The sequence below is a fragment of the Coloeus monedula genome (genome assembly GCF_965178545.1).
Source record: "Coloeus monedula genome assembly, chromosome: 13".
Classification (NCBI taxonomy): Eukaryota; Metazoa; Chordata; class Aves; order Passeriformes; family Corvidae; genus Coloeus; species Coloeus monedula.
The window spans coordinates 9,694,075-9,712,644 of NC_138793.1; the positions used below are offsets into that span (position 1 = coordinate 9,694,075).

General features: G+C 38.0%; 1 protein-coding gene across 1 annotated transcript in view; it reads right to left on the reverse strand.

Moving 5' to 3' along the window:
* Positions 1 to 18,570, reverse strand: part of TOX3 (TOX high mobility group box family member 3) — a gene marked incomplete at both ends in the record, with an annotated part of 72,189 nt that overhangs the window by 11,437 nt on the left and 42,182 nt on the right. Inside the window, 2 exons of the mRNA XM_082289789.1 lie at positions 8,133 to 8,387; positions 12,332 to 12,397. Coding sequence (XP_082145915.1) covers positions 8,133 to 8,387; positions 12,332 to 12,397 — 321 coding nt within the window. The remainder of the gene's footprint in view (positions 1 to 8,132; positions 8,388 to 12,331; positions 12,398 to 18,570) is intronic.

Here is an 18,570-nt window from a genome sequence, read left to right on the forward strand (position 1 = left end):
TACAGCTGCTGCTGGAACCAGTCATTCACAGCATGCTCAGCTGTGAATCTCTAACAAAACACTGCATTATGTGGTGAAGAAATACGCAAAGCTCACAGCAAGGTCAAAATCACACAACTACCAAACAAAGGGACAAAGACTTTTCTCTGAAATGCCTACAATTCTTACTGGAGATGCCCCACCACCCTGTCAGGGAGTGTTTTCTCTCTGGGAACACTGTTCTTACCCAGTTACTTCCCTGTGAGCCTGCAGATTCCTCACACGATCCCCAGCGCAGGCCTAACGGGTCACACTTCTTGGTTGCTTTAATTGCTATTGAGTCCTTTTACTCTTGCAGACAAGGACAGGCTGGTCACAGCCCTCCACCCACCCACAGTGGCTGTGGCTGCTATTTTAGCATCACCTAATTGACAACTTATAATTTTATTTTTACCCCATTTTGTAGAGGAATTTAAAAACAGACTCTCCACTCTCTTCCTCCCAAGCATCTACCATACTTTAAAGCATATTGAGTCACACTCCTCTTGGACAAGGCACCCAACAGCATGATCACAATACATGTGTGACTCAGATCACAGATCTGGGCTCTGATCTGATGAGTCTCTTGGCATGAGGAGCTTTTCTCCAAATTAGCAGTACAAGCTTAGGTCTGCTGTATGCAAACAGTGACGACACATTGCAAACAAATCCTGGATAGTTGAAATTAAGTCCCAGAACGTCAGATAAATGCTGTTAGCAGTTTTGTTACAACCTCCACAACTCAGGTGCTTCAGCTCCCAAATCAAAGGCAGACTTCAAAGGTCCTTATTATGCAGTAAGGAACGTGGGGAGAGAGTATGAGGGAGCATGACAACTAACAAACATTATCAAAGGTAACAAGAATTGTGTAGGAATTGTGGGGGGACAGACTCAGGGGTTACATGGCATTTGTATGTTTTAAAATTGCTACCAGTGTTGGTAGCTATGTTCAGGGATACGTTTTCTCTAGGGTTTGGGGGGATTTTTCTTTTCTATGAGGGTTCTTTGTTTACTTGTTGTCGGTTTCTAAAGTAAATCAGAAAAATAGGTCTCATTATGTTTCTTATTACCAGACCCAGGTATGTTTTTCTTCCAGCTACCTGGCAACATAGAATAATTTAAAACTCTAAAGAGACTTCACATTTCTTCAACGCTTGCAAACTTGAAGTGGAAGCTGAGTACTGGGTAAGCTGTCCAAGGGGAAACATGAGTGGTAACAGCAGAGAATAGCAGGAATTTCAAAGGAAGTTTTCAAATTACACAAGAGTGAGGGTGGCTGGACCCAACTAAGCCTTTGGCCAGGTACAGCATATACAGACCAGCTGCAGCATCTGCCTCATTTGGCTGGCTTATGAAAACAGCACCTGATTTTAGAGTTTAAACTCAGGAAACAGAATAGCTTTAAAGCCATGGCCCAGGCTTAATGCACAGTTGGTGTCCACAGCCATGTATGCCTGAGCTCCTTCTGAGCTCAGTTCTTAGGAAAATCAGACAGCTTCGGCTCCAGTTCCTGACAGCTTTCCCCGTGGGCAATATCATTTTCCCCACATTTATATGGGACCTCCCAATATTTTCTGGAGCTGATGGATCTCGATTTAGGTACTGTTATAAAATAGTCACAGCCTCTTTTCCCAGACTTGTTCTGCCAATGTTACTGTGCTTCTTTCATGCAGGAGTCCCTCATGATCTCACACTAGGTAATAACCTACCTGCTCCAATCTTTATTATTCTTTAGTTTAGTTTAGTGCCTGTTATTCAGACAGGTATGTTTGGCAACTGCTGCCACTTTGTTTCCTACGGACAGGTCCTTCCTAGCAGTCACTATGAGTTGCTTATTTTTAAGAACAGCAGAAGAATTTCTCTCTCTCATTAACAGCCCATTCATTGGTCTGTACCAATGAGCAAGGAGAAGAGAGTACGTCTCAGAAAAATGACTAAATCATCCACATTGAGAATTACAGTGTCACTGAGGATATGAAAATCTTCACACTATTGTCAAGCATTATCATCAGGCCAGCACCATCTTCCCATCAGGTCAAAGCCACAGCATGCAGCCCCTGTGCCAGAGCCACTGCTGCCTCCAGGGCTCTCAGCCCATTGCCCACCTGCCCCCCAGGCCCCCTCAGCTGGGCACCCACATGCTCTGAAAGGTAACTGCAAAATGCCCAACTACATGATCAGGTGTAAGATAAAATACTTAATTCCACACCAAACAAAAAGAAATTACTCTGTAAAGACTCGGGAGTTCATCAGCAAAGCACCCAGCTCTGAGCAGCGTCACAGCCCAGCTGGGGGCAGCCACCAGAGCTGCCAACTGAGTCCTAAAGGTCTCATTTCCCAAAGCGTCCATCTTGCTGTGTACATGGCCAAATGTCACTGCTCAGAGCTGTCCGAGCATCCTTTAATTCAGGGTTACTTGAGATTAATTTTTCCTGGTACCACAAATTATTAAAACCGGTGGCAATAACAGCTGCCATTTCTGCTGGGAAAGGCCAATACAAACCAGAGTAACACTGTTGATGTAAAGCCCAAGCTTAGCAATTCAGCACAGAAATCCAAGGAAAAACAGAAGAGAATCTCTTTTTCTAGTAAGAGTAATTGCTACTTCTGTAAAATAATACCTAGAAACTTCTGAAATTTGTTGTACATTTTGTAACAAAGATGACAATAAACACATTCATAACAATAACAAGGGCTTGTTTTAATAAACCATTCCAGGCGTTAAACACATTAATGACCCATGAAATAACTGTTTCATCTGCAACACATTAAACAATGTTGTTACAACATTTTATTAATTGAAAATCTACTCCATTCTCTCTTGATAGGAGATTACTGACTGGGTATTAAAAGAAAGATGTAGAAATAAGTTTCTTTGTAAAGGAAAATTAAACATATAAATGAGAGGCATCCAGTCAGGTGAGTAATGAAACAACTATCTTTTGCCAATTTTAAAGCAACATTTTTAGCTTTTAGTCTTGCAATCTTATGTTAATCTACTCACTTAAAGTTCATTAGTAATTTGGGAATTTAAACTACTAAAAAAGATTCAGAACTGTAAGTAAAAGGCACCACTGTTCTGAAATATTAATAATATTTCTATTGTATGCAGCCTTTAATAAGCTCAAATTTGCACCTCATCTCTTTAAAGCCACATTCTTGAGATGTTTATTTAAAAAGTCTCTTCTTGAAATAAAAGCAATAGTCACCATTGTGTCTTTGAGTTGAGCACAGTGCCACTCTTAAGGAGTAATGTAATTAAAGATGAGCATATTCCACTATGAATTAGCCTTATCTGTGCAGAATCCTGACTGCACTGGCAGCACTGCAACAATTATAAAACAGAAACAGGCTCAAGTCTTCATCAAATAGGAAACACATTTTCTCCAGCAGCATAAGTAATGTAGGGAGCAATATATATAAAATTATCAGTCTGTTTTTCTAACAATTGCACATTTGTGAATAAAAGAAAAAAATCAGACTGAAAAAAGACAATTATTTTACTGTCTGTTTCTTAGATATCAGAAAGAGAATTTTGAAATTCATCAAAGCTAACCTTCTGTTATGTACAACAGGCTAAGCTGAAAAGAATGTTAACAAGTTCAATTTTCATTCAATCAGCACTACTGCTCTCTGAAATGTTTCATTGCAGGAAAGAAATAAAAATAATCTATATGGTAATTATGAGGATGAATCCCCCAGTAACTTTCAGCTACATGAAAGGTCAGTTCTATTCAAGATATTTTATCAGTCCCCTGCACATACTCCTGTCCTGTCATTTTAAATCTGAACAGCATTTTATTTTCCCATTTACAGCTACCTGCAGAATTAAGTACTTAAGCCAAATAAGAAAAAAAAAAAAAAAAAAAAAAGAAATGTTGAATGCTGGCAAAGGCTATAATAGCATGGAGATAAATCGTTCAGCTGCTCTCTCTCAAGCCTCTGGGGCTGCAGATTTTTCTTCTCCTGGTGCACTGTGGGTATTCAAAACTTGTTCAACATGATTTCATTTCATTTCAGGCACTGCCTGAGAAAACTAAATTACAGAATCAATCATACAGAAGGTCAGAGTGAGACTTCATTACAAGTATTGCATGCTTGCATGAATATCTTTCATTTATGACTGACCCAATATGTCACAATAGCTGTCTAGTAAAAATAATCCACTTTCTGAAATTGATGTACTACTGATGTCAATGCTACTCAGCAGGCTGGGCAGATTAGAGAGAGGTGTTAAAAAAAGGAACCCTCAGGAGCAAAACTTGTAGTTTTATAGAATTGCCACAGTTTGCAGATTAAAATAATTTTTTATGGGCAGCTCAACAGAGAACAGAGTATTAATATAAAATATTGGGGGTTGATTTTTAATGAGGATATTGCAGTTGATTTCTGCTTATTTATATTCAAGTATTTATAGGGATAATATTTGCATCATGTAAATCCACGCATTCTTTGAAGTCAAATGTACATCAACACTCCATTTTTCAGTGACTCCTTTTTGAACATCAGAATTTTATTTGCATATTATTAAAATATTAAAATTAATCAAACTGCCTCCGTTTTATCTCCTCTTTTTGTTGCTGTTGCCTGTTTTTGAATGTTAAAAAATGCTGTAAAGATAAATGTGTTGTGTTTGTTGCCAATAATAATGAAGTTAATCAGCATTGTGACAAATTGTCATTCTTTCCATAGTACGTGTATCTTAATAACATAAAGAATGGTTAACTCACCAATACAATCTTTAGTAATTGCTAGGTCACATTTATGCTGAGAATAAATATCTTTCTTGCACCATATTTTCAATATAATAATACGTAAAGAATATGTTAAATCTTTTTTCTTTTTATCTCGTTTTTTTCTCTGTGTGTGTCTTCCTGGGAGTAATATGTGAGATACTTGCAGAAGCATTACGTGGTACCTAGCCAACTCCATACCCTAAGGGAGACATAGGAAAACCTTGACATAACCTATTTTTAACCATGCCTCTGGCGATTCTGCATTCAAGTTTATAGGTGAACATGTCAGGTAGTACATAGAAAAAAGCCAAAGACACACAGTATTAATCATAATTCTGTCCAAGCCCATTTTATTTTTCCAACATTTGTGATTTAAAATCTCATGACATTTCTTCAAGGTGAAATTTTTCTACCAGGCTTTGCAACAGGGTAGGACTACATTTACCTAAATTAAATATTGCTTACAGTAAAGCTCTCTAATGCTTCACGAGATAAGCAATAAACTCAATGCAGTTAATATTAAAATAATTTAAGTTTGTATTCAGCTCAAGAAGCTTTAGCGATTAGCAGTACACCATTAATACAGAGTTTAAATAAGACTATCCCAGTATCGCTGGATAAGAACATTGTTCTGTAAGTGTATACTAACATCATAATTATTTTACAACCCCTTCTTTAGTTCTTTCAGATATAGTAAATTCAATTGACCATGAAATGAAATTTCATAGTCAAAATGCCTCCTTTACATTTTTTTATTGCTGCAATAAAGTTTTTATAGCTCCAAGGCAAGGTAATTCATGAAATATCTAATTTAAAGATGAATTCTAATATTATTAATAAATATTTACCAGTTTAATAAAGTGCACATTTTCTACATAAAATATGATATAATGTTTTCATTTTTTATTTTTGAAATACAGATTAACTGCTGGAAAATTTGACTACTAAAGAGAGCGATGTGAGTTCAGGGGAAAGCTATGCAAGGACCCTCTGTTAATGTTTTTAAACTTCCCAAAGCTACCTAGCATTTATGAGCAGAAGAGAAAAAGACTACTGACTAGAACACAATGGCAGGGGCCACTCCATCTCACAGCATGAAACAAATCAAGCAGTTGTGGGGAATATCTGAAACACAAACCTCCCTATGTGGCTCCTCCACATCAAATCACACAATTCCTCGTCAACTCTCTGCAGCAAAACTGTAGCACACAAGTGCCCAATCCATAGCTTTGAATTGGCAATCACCCTAAAAAATGCCACTGGACTACTGGGGTGAGAAGGAAGGAGCTTCTCTACATCTTCTCACTGAGCTATACGGGAACAAATTCTTACCAATGGAGTCAGTGTCAACTGTGCCAGTAATTTCTACATTGCTCAGTCAAGGGAAAAGGCAAAGATGTGAAGCCTACCATTCAGCACCAGAAGAGGTGAGCAAAGAGATACATAACCAGGAGACCTCTTCTGGCTGGGACTGTTAAGGTGACAGCATTTACTCATGGAAGAATCACATTCAGTGGAAGAATGCAAAATTAAAGGGCAAAACTGGGTCAGGTTACAAAGCACTCACTAACATTGAGGGGACACTCGTACACATATCCAGCCCACAATATTTTCTGTGGGCCGATCCAGCCCACAATATTTTCTGACCAAGTCTCTTTGTATTCTGTGCACACACACTCCATTACTTTTGTTTTCAGGCACAACATTCCTGACTCTCGGGTTTTATTAATCTTCATTCAGAAGTTACCCAACATGTACAGTGCAAAATGAGATCTAAAACAAATACCATATCCTTCAAGGCCTGTTTTAGGCAGTCCCTGTTTTGGATCCACAGAATGACTGAATTCTGTATCTCCTAAGTAGTGAGCAGCTTGTGGTTCACTCTGCATTAACGCTAGCTATTCTTCATGACCTCCTAAGAAATATTAAAATTTGCAATGAAGTCAGCAGTCTGTAGAATTACAGAGAAATATTTGCTGCCTGTTGGTTTGTAAATCTTTAATTAATTTTAACTTGCCAGAATAATAAAAAAGAAACACAACATAACAACACAACCCTTATTTCAGTCCAGCAGTAAATATGTATTTTCACTACACCAAGTTCAGCAAAAGGTCCTATATAAAAGAGCTAATCAGAAAAAAATATAGTTGATGTAAAATATCTGTTCAAGCTAAACATTCACTCGCTTTTCAATATGCAACACAGAAACTAATTCTAATTGTAAGCACTGAGTTTAAAATGCTGAGTAGGATAAACTGGCTCACAGCTGTGTCTCATTGCTGGCAGTATGAGTGTTACTGCACAAAGCTCTCAGAAACCCACACTGGGAGATCACCCAGAGCTGAAAGAGAAACACTGCAACAACAGAGAACTGCCCCATGCACCCTCCCATGAAGATCGCAGCCCTTCAGTGTGTATAGGTTCTGGAGGAACCCATCCCTGATTTGGATTGTTCTAATTAACACTGGAATTAGCCTAACAGTCCCCATCACTCAGCTCTTTCCCACTCAGATCATGCCTCCCTATTCTTGAAGGCTCTGGCACAGCCCAGGTACAGAAGACCACCCTGTCCCAGCCTCTGTGGCCAACAAGAGCACCGGACACAACAAAGTCTTTTTATGGCCCTATATTTCTGAGTATGTCAAGGTAATACATCCCTATCACTTCTATTATGAGTTTAAAAAAAAATTAATTCATTCATATTTATAAAAGATTCAGCCCATGGAATATACAGGATAGAGGGATTTTCCTGCTGCCATACTGTGTCTGGCCCTCCTTCTGAGCTACTCTCAATACTGCACTCTCAAAATATCCTGATGGATGTCAGATGTGAGTCCTACTTCAAATACAGACAAGCAATTCATTCTGAATGCTGTAGTTCACCCTGGCCAACACTATGGTCTTTCAATTCTTGATGCCAGTGCCAGCTGTACAACACATTTTGAACTTTAGGGGCACTTGGGATGCACATGATGCCAATGGATATGGGCTTCCAAATCCATTCCCAAAATGAAAATTCTGTGCTTGTAAAGCCTGACAGCTTCTTCACAAGAGATCTGTTCACAAACAGTAGAACATTTCACTGTACATTAACAACCATGTTTATCTTGCTGAATCCACCAGTATTTGACCCTTAACCATTTGTCAGCTGCCTTAGGGAACTGAGTAATAGCAAATCATTGTTTGCTGTCTAACAACACGTGTCATCGTTCATACAGAACATGCCTGTAACGTGACACAGAATGCTGGCAATGCTTGGTCAGGCTCCCAAGAAATCACACAGATCTTCTGAGGGGTCAGTGAAAACTGAGACATGGCACAAATCTACACTTGACAGACACTATTAGGCAATGGGAACACACAAAGGACCAGACCTACCATATGCAATCCATTGCTGTGGATGACACCATCTTGCTCCACGAGATTCCGGGATATTGTAATAGAGGGAAGATCCAAGCTCTGGGGGGGAAACTGAGGTGTAAATTCATTTCCTTGTGCAGGCAGCTGGTCACCAAGGCCCTGAAAGGGCAGCAGTATATCTGCCATGCCCAGTGCAGGATCTGACTCGGGCGGGGGGGTAATGGGTGGGATTTCAAACTCCTCGTCCCCAAGGCTCGGCGTATGGAACGTCTGCTGGAAAAGGACAGGACAAGGCAAACAATGTTAGGGCACACAGAGCTCAGCAATCACCTCCACACCTGCAGTCCAAGTCTTGGTTTGTTCTCAAATGCAAACTGTATAACCAACAAAATTTTTAAGTTTCATATGCTGAAGGGGTTTGTGGATCATTCTGATTAAAGATTTAAGTCTCATTATCATATGGCTTTAATGGAGTATCAGTATTAACAGTTTTTTAATGTGTACTTAATTAGCAACATCTGTCCGTTAGTCCAAATATCAGCTACACTAGATTTGGCTGTATAACAAACTGCCACTTAATTGATATGTTAGTAAAATAGCACAAACAGCTTACATTATTCTCACGCTTCATAAAGCACTGACAATTTTGTAGCACACACACAACAGGAACTCAGTACTGACCATTTCACATCTTGTTTGCCTTTATCCACTAACAAACATGAAATATTATCATTCTTTATTTCTTTTCCATCCCCAAAATAGGGTGAAACCTTTTAAACACACGGTGTCATTTGGAGGAGAGGCATTTGAAAGCATGAGGGTGATTACAGCAGCTTCCAGTGCTTTCTGAAGCAAGCCAGCTTTGTTTGAACAGTAGGTTTGTTATGAACTAAACACCTGTTAAGATGCCTTGAGCAAAACATTTACTGCCAGTTATCTTCAGGGTTTGTGCATGGTTGTATGTGTGCATGTGTCTGTCAAAGATAATCTTTATTCAAGTAGAGACTGTATCTGGCTTCAACATTGCTGACTTTTATTTGGGAAACAAATGAGTTACGCTTATTCAAATTTTTTGAGAGTTAAATGAACTTTCATGTATTATTTCAGGTCCACTGCTACTTAATAATAGAAATTCAGTGCTTGAAATTAGGCCATTTTAAATGTACCCAAATCAGGACTGCCTTGATCAAATTGGGCAGTTGGCAATCCTAAAATAGGCACTCTTGTCTTGTTCTGGACATGCAAGGCTGCTCTGGGATTTGTTTGTTTGCCTTAGTTCAGGATTCAGGTTGGGGCGGGAGGGAGAATTGTTTTATGTATTAATTACATTGTTTGAAAGAGTGACTTAATGCCAGTTAATTTAAAAATGATAAGTTCAGTGAAAGATCTCATTAACTGCTGCAAATTGTCATCCTTCAAACTGTTAATGATGATATAAATTAATAACCGCTTGAGAGAAGATGGAAACTGAAACACAAGAAAAACCTTTGCTTGCATATAGAACCTGTCAGCTGTCATTATTGGTCTCACACCAGAAATGATGAGGTCCCAGATTGCTGCAGTCTGCAGCACCGTCAGAGTCTGCTGAGACTGTGCCCATCTCGCTCCAACTGCAAGGCTGTAACTTAATTCTGGATGTGAAGGCTGGGCCTGGATTAGGGACATGTTTGACTTCCCCACTGCTATATTACAAAAGGTGTGAATTTTTCTTCTCATGGACCCCATAGTTCACAAAACACAAAGGATGGTTTGGCCAGGAGAAGTGGTTGGCTAATGAACATAACCCTATGGCTGCATTTGCAGTTATTTTGGCACTAATGTGGTCTAGTAACAGATGCAACTGTAATTTGTGACTCATTTGCTACCCCATTACTGCTTAATGAAATCTAACATATCACATTAACAATACGGATAAACACTCATTCTTGATATGTGGCATTTGGCTGTTTTCATTACCACTGTAATTAACACTTGAAATATTATTTCAATAAATATTTAAGGTGCTTTAAAATGAGTCGTAGTAATCATGACATAGAGACAGAAAACATAAAGCAAATGTGTGGCTTCTAAGCCTGAATGTGCTGTAGGATTACACTCTTAAGGCATTATTTACAGAAATAAAATGGGATTCTAGCACAGCAGTGCTCAGGCCCAAAATAATACCAAGAAAGCTACATTCATGTTAATGCAAAACCACTATAATTAAATACATTATAATGCAGTAATTGCAAAGTAAGGTTCACGCTTTAATACCAACAGTAACATTTAATCATATTTTTATTCCTTGTTCAAGCAAAAAGGTTCAATGAAATCAGTATTATTATAGTACATTTGAACCTCTCTTTACTTGACATATTTATGAGATATTAGTAATTATAAGAACTGGATCTTTTTTGCCCATCTAACAGAATAATTCTAGGACAGCTGTAGAAATATATAATGCAGCTAGATAATAACACAATCTTTTACTTAGAAAAGTAGCATTCATCCTAATACTCATCACTTACTACAAATGGGAGAGTAAATTGATGAATGCCTTAACATTTTTAAATCTGAATTCAATCCTAACTGTATAATTTATCCAAATATGTATATATCTTAAAAAAACAAACAAACAAACAAAACAAACAAACAAAACAAAAACCAAAACAACATAAAACAGACCTCAGATTGAGGATAAAATAGATATAATCTAAGAAGAAAGAAAGCCCCTTAGTGAAGTAGCCTTAAATCCAAATCGCTGGGCTATTCAGTCTGTAAAAAGAGCCTGAATAGCATGCAATTTGAGACTGCAGAAAGGTGCTGTTGTGACCAAAAGATGTTATAACATTTGTGAGATTTATCTTACCAATCACATTTTTTAAAGTTATTAACTTTTCAAATATTTATATCTTACACATATATTAAAAAAAAAAAAACAAACTTGTGTGCATGGTTAAATGCCATCTGTACTGAAATGTTCAAAACATTTGTTCCTTTTGATAAAAATGCAAATCTGGAGAACTGTTGTATCAACATATAACAGCCAATGTCTGACACGGTGAATTATCACAGCTGGAATTAAATTGTCTCTGAACAGCTGCTGGCAGCAGAGCTTTCATCAATGTTTGATTCAAATGTAGGAAAGAAATTCTACAGAAAGAAACATCATGTTGTCATTACAGATGGGGTTTGTGTTCATTATCACAAATAACACTGGAGCTAGTGCCAAACAATATTCCCTTATCTAAGCAGTCTTGCTGGGTAAAAAGATATGGTGACCATTGTATAAATGATTCATAAAATCCTACCCTTAATTCTAACCTTCATGTTTATTGATACACCTTTCTGCTTATTTTCTCTGAGATCACTGTTTTAGAAGTGCACAGGAATACCTGTGACTGAATTCCTACTTACAATATGAAAATCAGGGCTGCCTGGTTTTCTACCCTTTCCTCATGTTGGGAAGATCAGTTATGGCATGCACCCTGTATAAACAGTTCTTGTTCTCCATATTGCTGTGCACATACTAGACAGTGCATCTTGCACTTTCCATTCTTTCCTTTGGAGTAAGAGCTTGGGTTTCAAGGATGAGCAAAGGCAATTTCTGTCTGGACTTGGGGTCAGGATTAATGTGTTGATGGTCTTTTAACTGGCTGTAACGTGGCCCCACCTAGCAGATACATGGAGCCTGGAGCTGCCACACTTCCTCCTGTTTCCACTCACACAGGCAGTGATCAAATACATCATCTCCACAACCCAGCCTCTGGGTTTATTCTGGAGCCTGGATTCAAAAGATTCCTTGATGCAGCATATACACTTCAGGCAAAAGAGCTGGCTTTGGTTTTCTATCTCATATGAGTATTAAGAACCCAAATTAAACCATTTGTATCTATAACAAAAATTAGAACATTAGCTAGTAATGACTATTACTAAGCTTGCTTTCAAAGTGTACACCTACTGTGCTTTTTATTTGTTTCCTTCTGTTCATAATTTTTTTCCATACATAAAGCAGATTTGTTTCTATTGACATGCTATGTAAGTAACAGCCTTATGGACAGCTAAATTGACTAGTAATGGAGAGCTGTCAGGTTATTTTCTTTCTCATTAAAGTCTTTATTTTGTGCTCCATAAAACACACAGAAATTCGGCACTTCACTCTTCATCCATTCAGAGTCTGTTAAATTATCACAGCAAACAGCAGAATATGAGCATAGATAAAAAATAAAAACATCTACCTCATTTGCAGCAAGAAATGCATTATTTGCCTCTGCCATGTTCATGTAGTTGTTATTGTTTCCAAACTGAAAGAAAAATAAATATTTGGATTTAATGTATGCCATGATAAACTTTTCTTTACCCCATCACTGGCATAGAAAAGGTTGGGGGAAGAAAAAAACCCAACAAAATTAAATCAACAAACAGACAAGATGTAATTTTGCAGATGTTCTTTGAAGTCAGAACTTGATTGAATTCATCATCATCATCATTATTATTATTATTATTGTTATTACATACTCTGCATCCCCCAGTCTGTAAAAGGAAGATATTCATATGTATCTCTCCGACTCTTTTTGCCCATGCAGCAAAGCCACCCCAGAGACCTAAAGGTGACTTTGAAAATTAAGAATCCATTAGAAAGAGACTCCAAGGAAAGACACTTCTACTACCTCTTTTCTGATGCACATTGTAATATTTCCATCAGTGATCCTGACCCGGAGGATTGCTGCAGCCAGAAGGAGCTGCTGTATTACTACTCCAAGTACACCTGGTTTTAAAAAGCTGAAGACCAGTAAGGGGAAGAATGAGAATCTGCAATGCTGTTCCTGAAGTGCCATTCTTTCCACAAAATTGAAAAGCCAAACAATCCCCCTTTGTTTATCTTTCACTCCAGTGGAGTGCCCCGTCTCCCAGTGAACATTAACACCAGAAGATTTTGCAAACCAGAGAAACTGTCTGACACCCAGACCCCAAGGTGTGCCCAGTGCCCACTTGCTCCCACTGAGGTGCAACTCTCATGCCACATGCCAGTGATAAGAAGGCATTTCCTTTGATGCCACAGTCATTTTCCTCCAAATTCTCAAGTATGAACATTTGTTAAGAAGATAAGTACTTTTACTTCTAGGGACTGAACACAGAAAGAAAGATTATCAGCATAATACTGTGCCTTGTGCCCTTGAACGGCACTTCCGAAGGCATGTAGGCTGGTAACCAGTCCTGCACATGTTCCCAGAGGAGGGAACATCCACAGTCTTTGCTGCCAGGAACAGACACTAGGCATGACATGCACCTGCAGTAAAACAGGCTTTCACAATTGCACATCTCTACTACCAAGCAAAGAGCACAGGGCAAGATAGAGTGCTAAGTGAGGAAAAAGCCCCTGTGCTGTCCCTAACACATCACTGCTGCTAAAGCCACACTGAGCATTCCTCTCTTAACTACCATTTTCAAGTTTTATAAAACAAATTTTTTTAGGAAGGCCTTGTTTTATCTTATCTTGCTGGATCTTGGTGGACCCTAACCCCTCCTCAGCCCCACAACAGCAAACGCTCACAAAAGCAGCATAAGCTCTGCAACCAGCACGTGAAGATGGGTGACCAAGCACTTGCACAGATTGTTCTTTCCAAGCAAGGAACTCTGTTGTACTTTCAGAGCAGCTGAACCTGGCCTGAAAGGAAAACCACTTTGTTTCAGCTCAATTTGCTACAACTGCACTTAGTGCCTGACTGTTTTTAGCAGTGAAATGTTTCAGACTCCCCAGTTTCTCACTGGAGGGACCAGTGATCCTTTCAAGAAAAGCCTGTTCCCTGAAAACTCAAAACATCCACTTCTGGCAATAAGACAAAGTTAAAAGGAGATTTAAAAAAAAAAAAATAAAAGGAAAGAAAAAAGAATTGGAGCCTTGTGTACCTGATGAATTGTCAGATTGACTAAACAGGACATCAACAAAATTAGGAGACACTCATAGGGGAGGGAAGGAATACAAGATGAGATCCCTCATTCTGAAGCAACAAATTCCATTTGTGTACTTATCATTCTGAATCTTTCAACCTATAACACATGTTAAGCAACAGAGGCCTTAGCACAATATGTAGGCTGCCTCATAGCTATTAAAACTCTGTTATCCCCAGCTATGCAGATACTCAAGTAATGTCATCCATTTTTTAAAAGCCCAGATGTCACCCATGTTTGGAGCTTAAAAAATTCAAGTAAAATTGCACATTCAAATGACTGTTTTGGCACATACGGATGTGTGTGTGGATTTGTTGCACAAAGACACTACTTCAGCTCAACAGTGCGATCGACAGGATAGAATTTTTCATGTCAGTTAGTGGCAAACTAAGAATGATTTACATGAAAAACTCAAATGGCTCAAATAGAGCTGTTCTTTCTACAGTAACAAAAAAAAAAAAGTCAAGTTTTCAAAGGATATCTAAGGGCAAAGGTACACTAGGCAAGTATTACACTAACACTGGATAAATAAGTGGGGACAAAACCTCCCCTATTTTAATAACCTTAGCATCCTAAGGGCTCCAGTGCCTCAAAACAGAACTGTGGCTGATTTTTACCTTGAAGAGTAAAATTCTACATTGCTTTGATGTACATGTATTGCTCACACCACAGCTACTGCTTTCTGACTGCCAGGTGGTTTTCTTCCTTTTTGTTTTATTAAAGTAAAACAAAGGGGAGAGTGACAATTAAATTTTCCATTTTATTAAGGCTGTGGAAGCAAATGATATAACAAGGAATGTCAAAGCTAAAAGTTACAGGTACATATCCTTCAAGTCATTCTGTTCTTAGGCTATGATATTTAAGACCCTATTGTGTATGACTCAGGCACTGATGTCAAAAACTGGAATATTTCAGCTTTTATTAGTATGGATCACAACTAATATTCTTTACATTTATTTTTTGTCTCTGAACTAGAAATCCATTGAAGGCACATAACAATTATCAGTGAGTATTTCTAAGATTAAACTTCCATATTATCTAATGGTACCTATAACAACAAAAGAAAATAAAATGGTTATTATCTTAAGGACCTAAACAATTCAAAAAACAAATTAAGCTTAGAGTGAAATAAGAACTGGGTTAGAAATCCTCTTCTGAACAGTTAGTCTGCGAATGTAATTACTGAAGAAACTACAGCTAATCAGCTGTGAATTGTATCCATTAATTAGTATTTGCCCTGGAGAAATGAGAAAAATCAGTAACAATGTTAACACTGCAATGCACTGATGAGTACTGAAACACAGGGCCCTCAGCATTTAGTCAAGCAGGTGGCTCCAATGGTCCAAGTAATTTAAAAAGCTCTCACCTGAAGTGCAGAGCAGGAATTACAAAGCACTTCTTGCATATCTTTGTATCTATATAAGGCTATAATTAATGGCTTTTAATTTAGAAACACTTTGTGATCAGCTGGGAACAGTTATAAATCATTCTAAATAGAACAACGGGTTCTTGCCTATTTTAGTAAAATAATTTTTTGTGAAAAGACTTGTTGCAGGCAATATTTTTCTTCAATTATTTTCTTAAGGATCCCTTCCTCTGACCCCTCATAAACAGCTCAGAGCATTGGTATAGTTGACAAGAGGGATTCAAATTAAAGAGGAGACCCAGCATTTTGGCCTGCCCAGGTAGACTCCAAGGCTTGCACCTGTTGGGTTTCCTGGGACAGAAGGAGAGTGCAGTGCAGCACCTAGGCCAGCTATCTCTGTTTTGGGACGGTGTTGGGATGCTTTGCAAAGAAATTTGCCAGAGCAATAGGGTAGGTTTTGCATAAAGCTTTTCATGTAAAGATCTCAGGGCACCCTTGCTCTGTAACTAGGAGAGAATAAAATGTCTCCAGCTTCCTTTGGCAATACACAGCATTGCATTACAAAGTGCAATTTGTTTCCTTTGGTTTCAGGAGTTCAAACTCTCTTTCCAGTTTTGACAAACACAGTAAGTGGGAGTAGCCAGCTGACTGCCACCACCAACCCTAGGAAACCACACGCATCTGCCCATTTCAGGAAATGAACAGCACACAAACAAAGCCTCTTCTGAACTTGATGTGAATCACAGCTTCCATTCTTCATGCAAATCATTGCATTAAAACTATGACAGCTCCTCTACTCCTCTATGTTGGAAAGGCACCTGAGTCTTGACCCTGCTGAACTCCCTCTGGACAGACATGAAGACTGGAATGAGACCGGATGCTTGGTTTACTAACACCTTGTATAAAGCATGTCCAGAAAACTCATTCATTCTAAAATAGCTGGTTGAAGCTCTTCTCTTCAACTACCAAACCTGAAGCCGAACACCTGGTCTTATCCAGCTTCTCTAGCAAGGATGTTTATTTGCAATGCAAAGGAAAAATTCCGGCCCTCTCCTTCCTCAGCACATGCCCTAATGAAGACCAAATCAACTCCTGCCCAGCTCTGGGGATATAAAAACTGTATCACTGCCACACTTCTACAAAGTGCATGTTTTCTTAGACCAGACCTCTGGGGCCAAATGTTAGGATATCTGTTTGTAAATCAAGGGATAAGCCACTTGGAATTGGCACAGCACAATGCTACTTGGGTTTTCAAACTACCCTTTGTACTCACCAGAGCTTAAAAATTGGTTGGTTATGAAAGCTGAGACTAATGAGCAGTTGTTTTAAGGCAGAAGTCTTATATGATGAACACCACAGAACACCCTTGGAAGCCTGGGATAAAAATCAGCGATTAAATGTCCGCTGAGTCTGAATTTCTACAAAAAAATCTTCAGAAAATCTCAAATGTTGAATTGTGGCCACTCTCTGGGCTCTTTGGCAACTGTGATTGACACCTTGTAGCAAGAGATAAAACAAGCAGAAGAGAACTTGACACCACAAAACCATAGTAGTTTTTAAAAAAAAGCTTCAAAAGTAAAGCAAACAACATTTGAAGGTGTTATGGAAACACAGAGTAACATTTCAAACCTATAAAAGTTAATCAGAATGTTGCTGCTGATTTTAATGGAGAAATCATTTTACTTCCAATGTTCAGTCATTAGTATTTTTTACAACCTGTCTTTAAATCAACTGGCCTGTGGTGCAATTCTAATCTGAAAAACATTAGAACTCACATCCAACTATTCACTGCCTCAAGAGGTCAAATACGGAAATACATAAGGAACTTAAAACCAGACATAAAGGAGCCCAGACTTTTATCTGAGCATCTCAACAGAACAAAAATGAATGTTTAAAATACTAGTATTTTTACACTCAAAAAAGAAAATCTAATTCACCAGGGAAACTTGTTAAATATTCCAAATATTTCTTTTTACAATACTGGTGTATAATAGTGCAACCCCCAGGAAGAACCACCATTGGAAAGGTTATTGTTCCAGCACAGGACAACAGCAAAACCATGAAGTGTGAATAAATGTCCCAAAAGAAAAACTTAAAAAACAGATATCCAGAACAGGAATGAAACACATTTTATCATCTACTCATAGCTAATCCATCAACTTAAATTTTGCTTAAAAGGTATGACTGCAATCCTATACTCAAAGACTACATATCATATATCTGAGAATAAATAAAAAATTAATAGTTATGACAGAATCCACTCCCTGCTGCTTTTTTTTTTAATTAAAGGAAACCTTACCCCAACCCTTATTGGAAAACAGAATTCAGACTTAATTATCATTACACTAGCAGTCTTTTCATAATGATAAATGTTCAGTCAAAAGACACATTTCAAGTTTCTTGGGATAGTATTTCTAGTAAAAATTCTCACTGCCTGCAGAACAAGCTCTAAACCAGTTCTGTCACAGCACTATACATCCGCTTATGTATTTTAGGCAGTTACACATCCAAATTCTACTATTTCCGATGCCAATTTGCTGCCAATGGAAAATGGCACCCTCAACTGATCACACTTCCAGTATTTCTGCAGTAAAATTAGAACACTTTTTTTTTTAAAATATAGCCATTAATAAAATCATTCTTTTATGGTGTGAGCATACTTGCAGTTTTCATATAGAGAAATATCTACTTGCACAAATATATATTATGGCAAGAATCTCAGTTTTATCTTCATATTTGCCAAATTAATTCCTCTGAGATTACACTACCCTTATGAGTAAAATGAAAGATAACAATCCCAAAAGATGTAATTACAGACCAAAACTAAATTACTTTGCTGGTCTAAGTACTGTATCTTAATAATTTCACCGAAGAACATCTTCACTGCATTTGGGCAGATTTGATTTTGCTGCCTGACCAATAATTACAGCTCTGGCAAATACAATGTCTGATAAGGACATCAATTAAGAATGAGCATTGTGTTATTTAAAAAAAAAAAAAAATTCATCATGTTCACAGCCTGTCTGATTGAATGAAATGCCAAATTAAATTAATGGAGATTGCTAAGTCTAGCTGGCTGGTGGGGAACCATGCAGAAAGTGGGACAGCATAGACAATAAACTGTCTGTAATTAAAAGATGAGAAGCTGGACTAATGCTA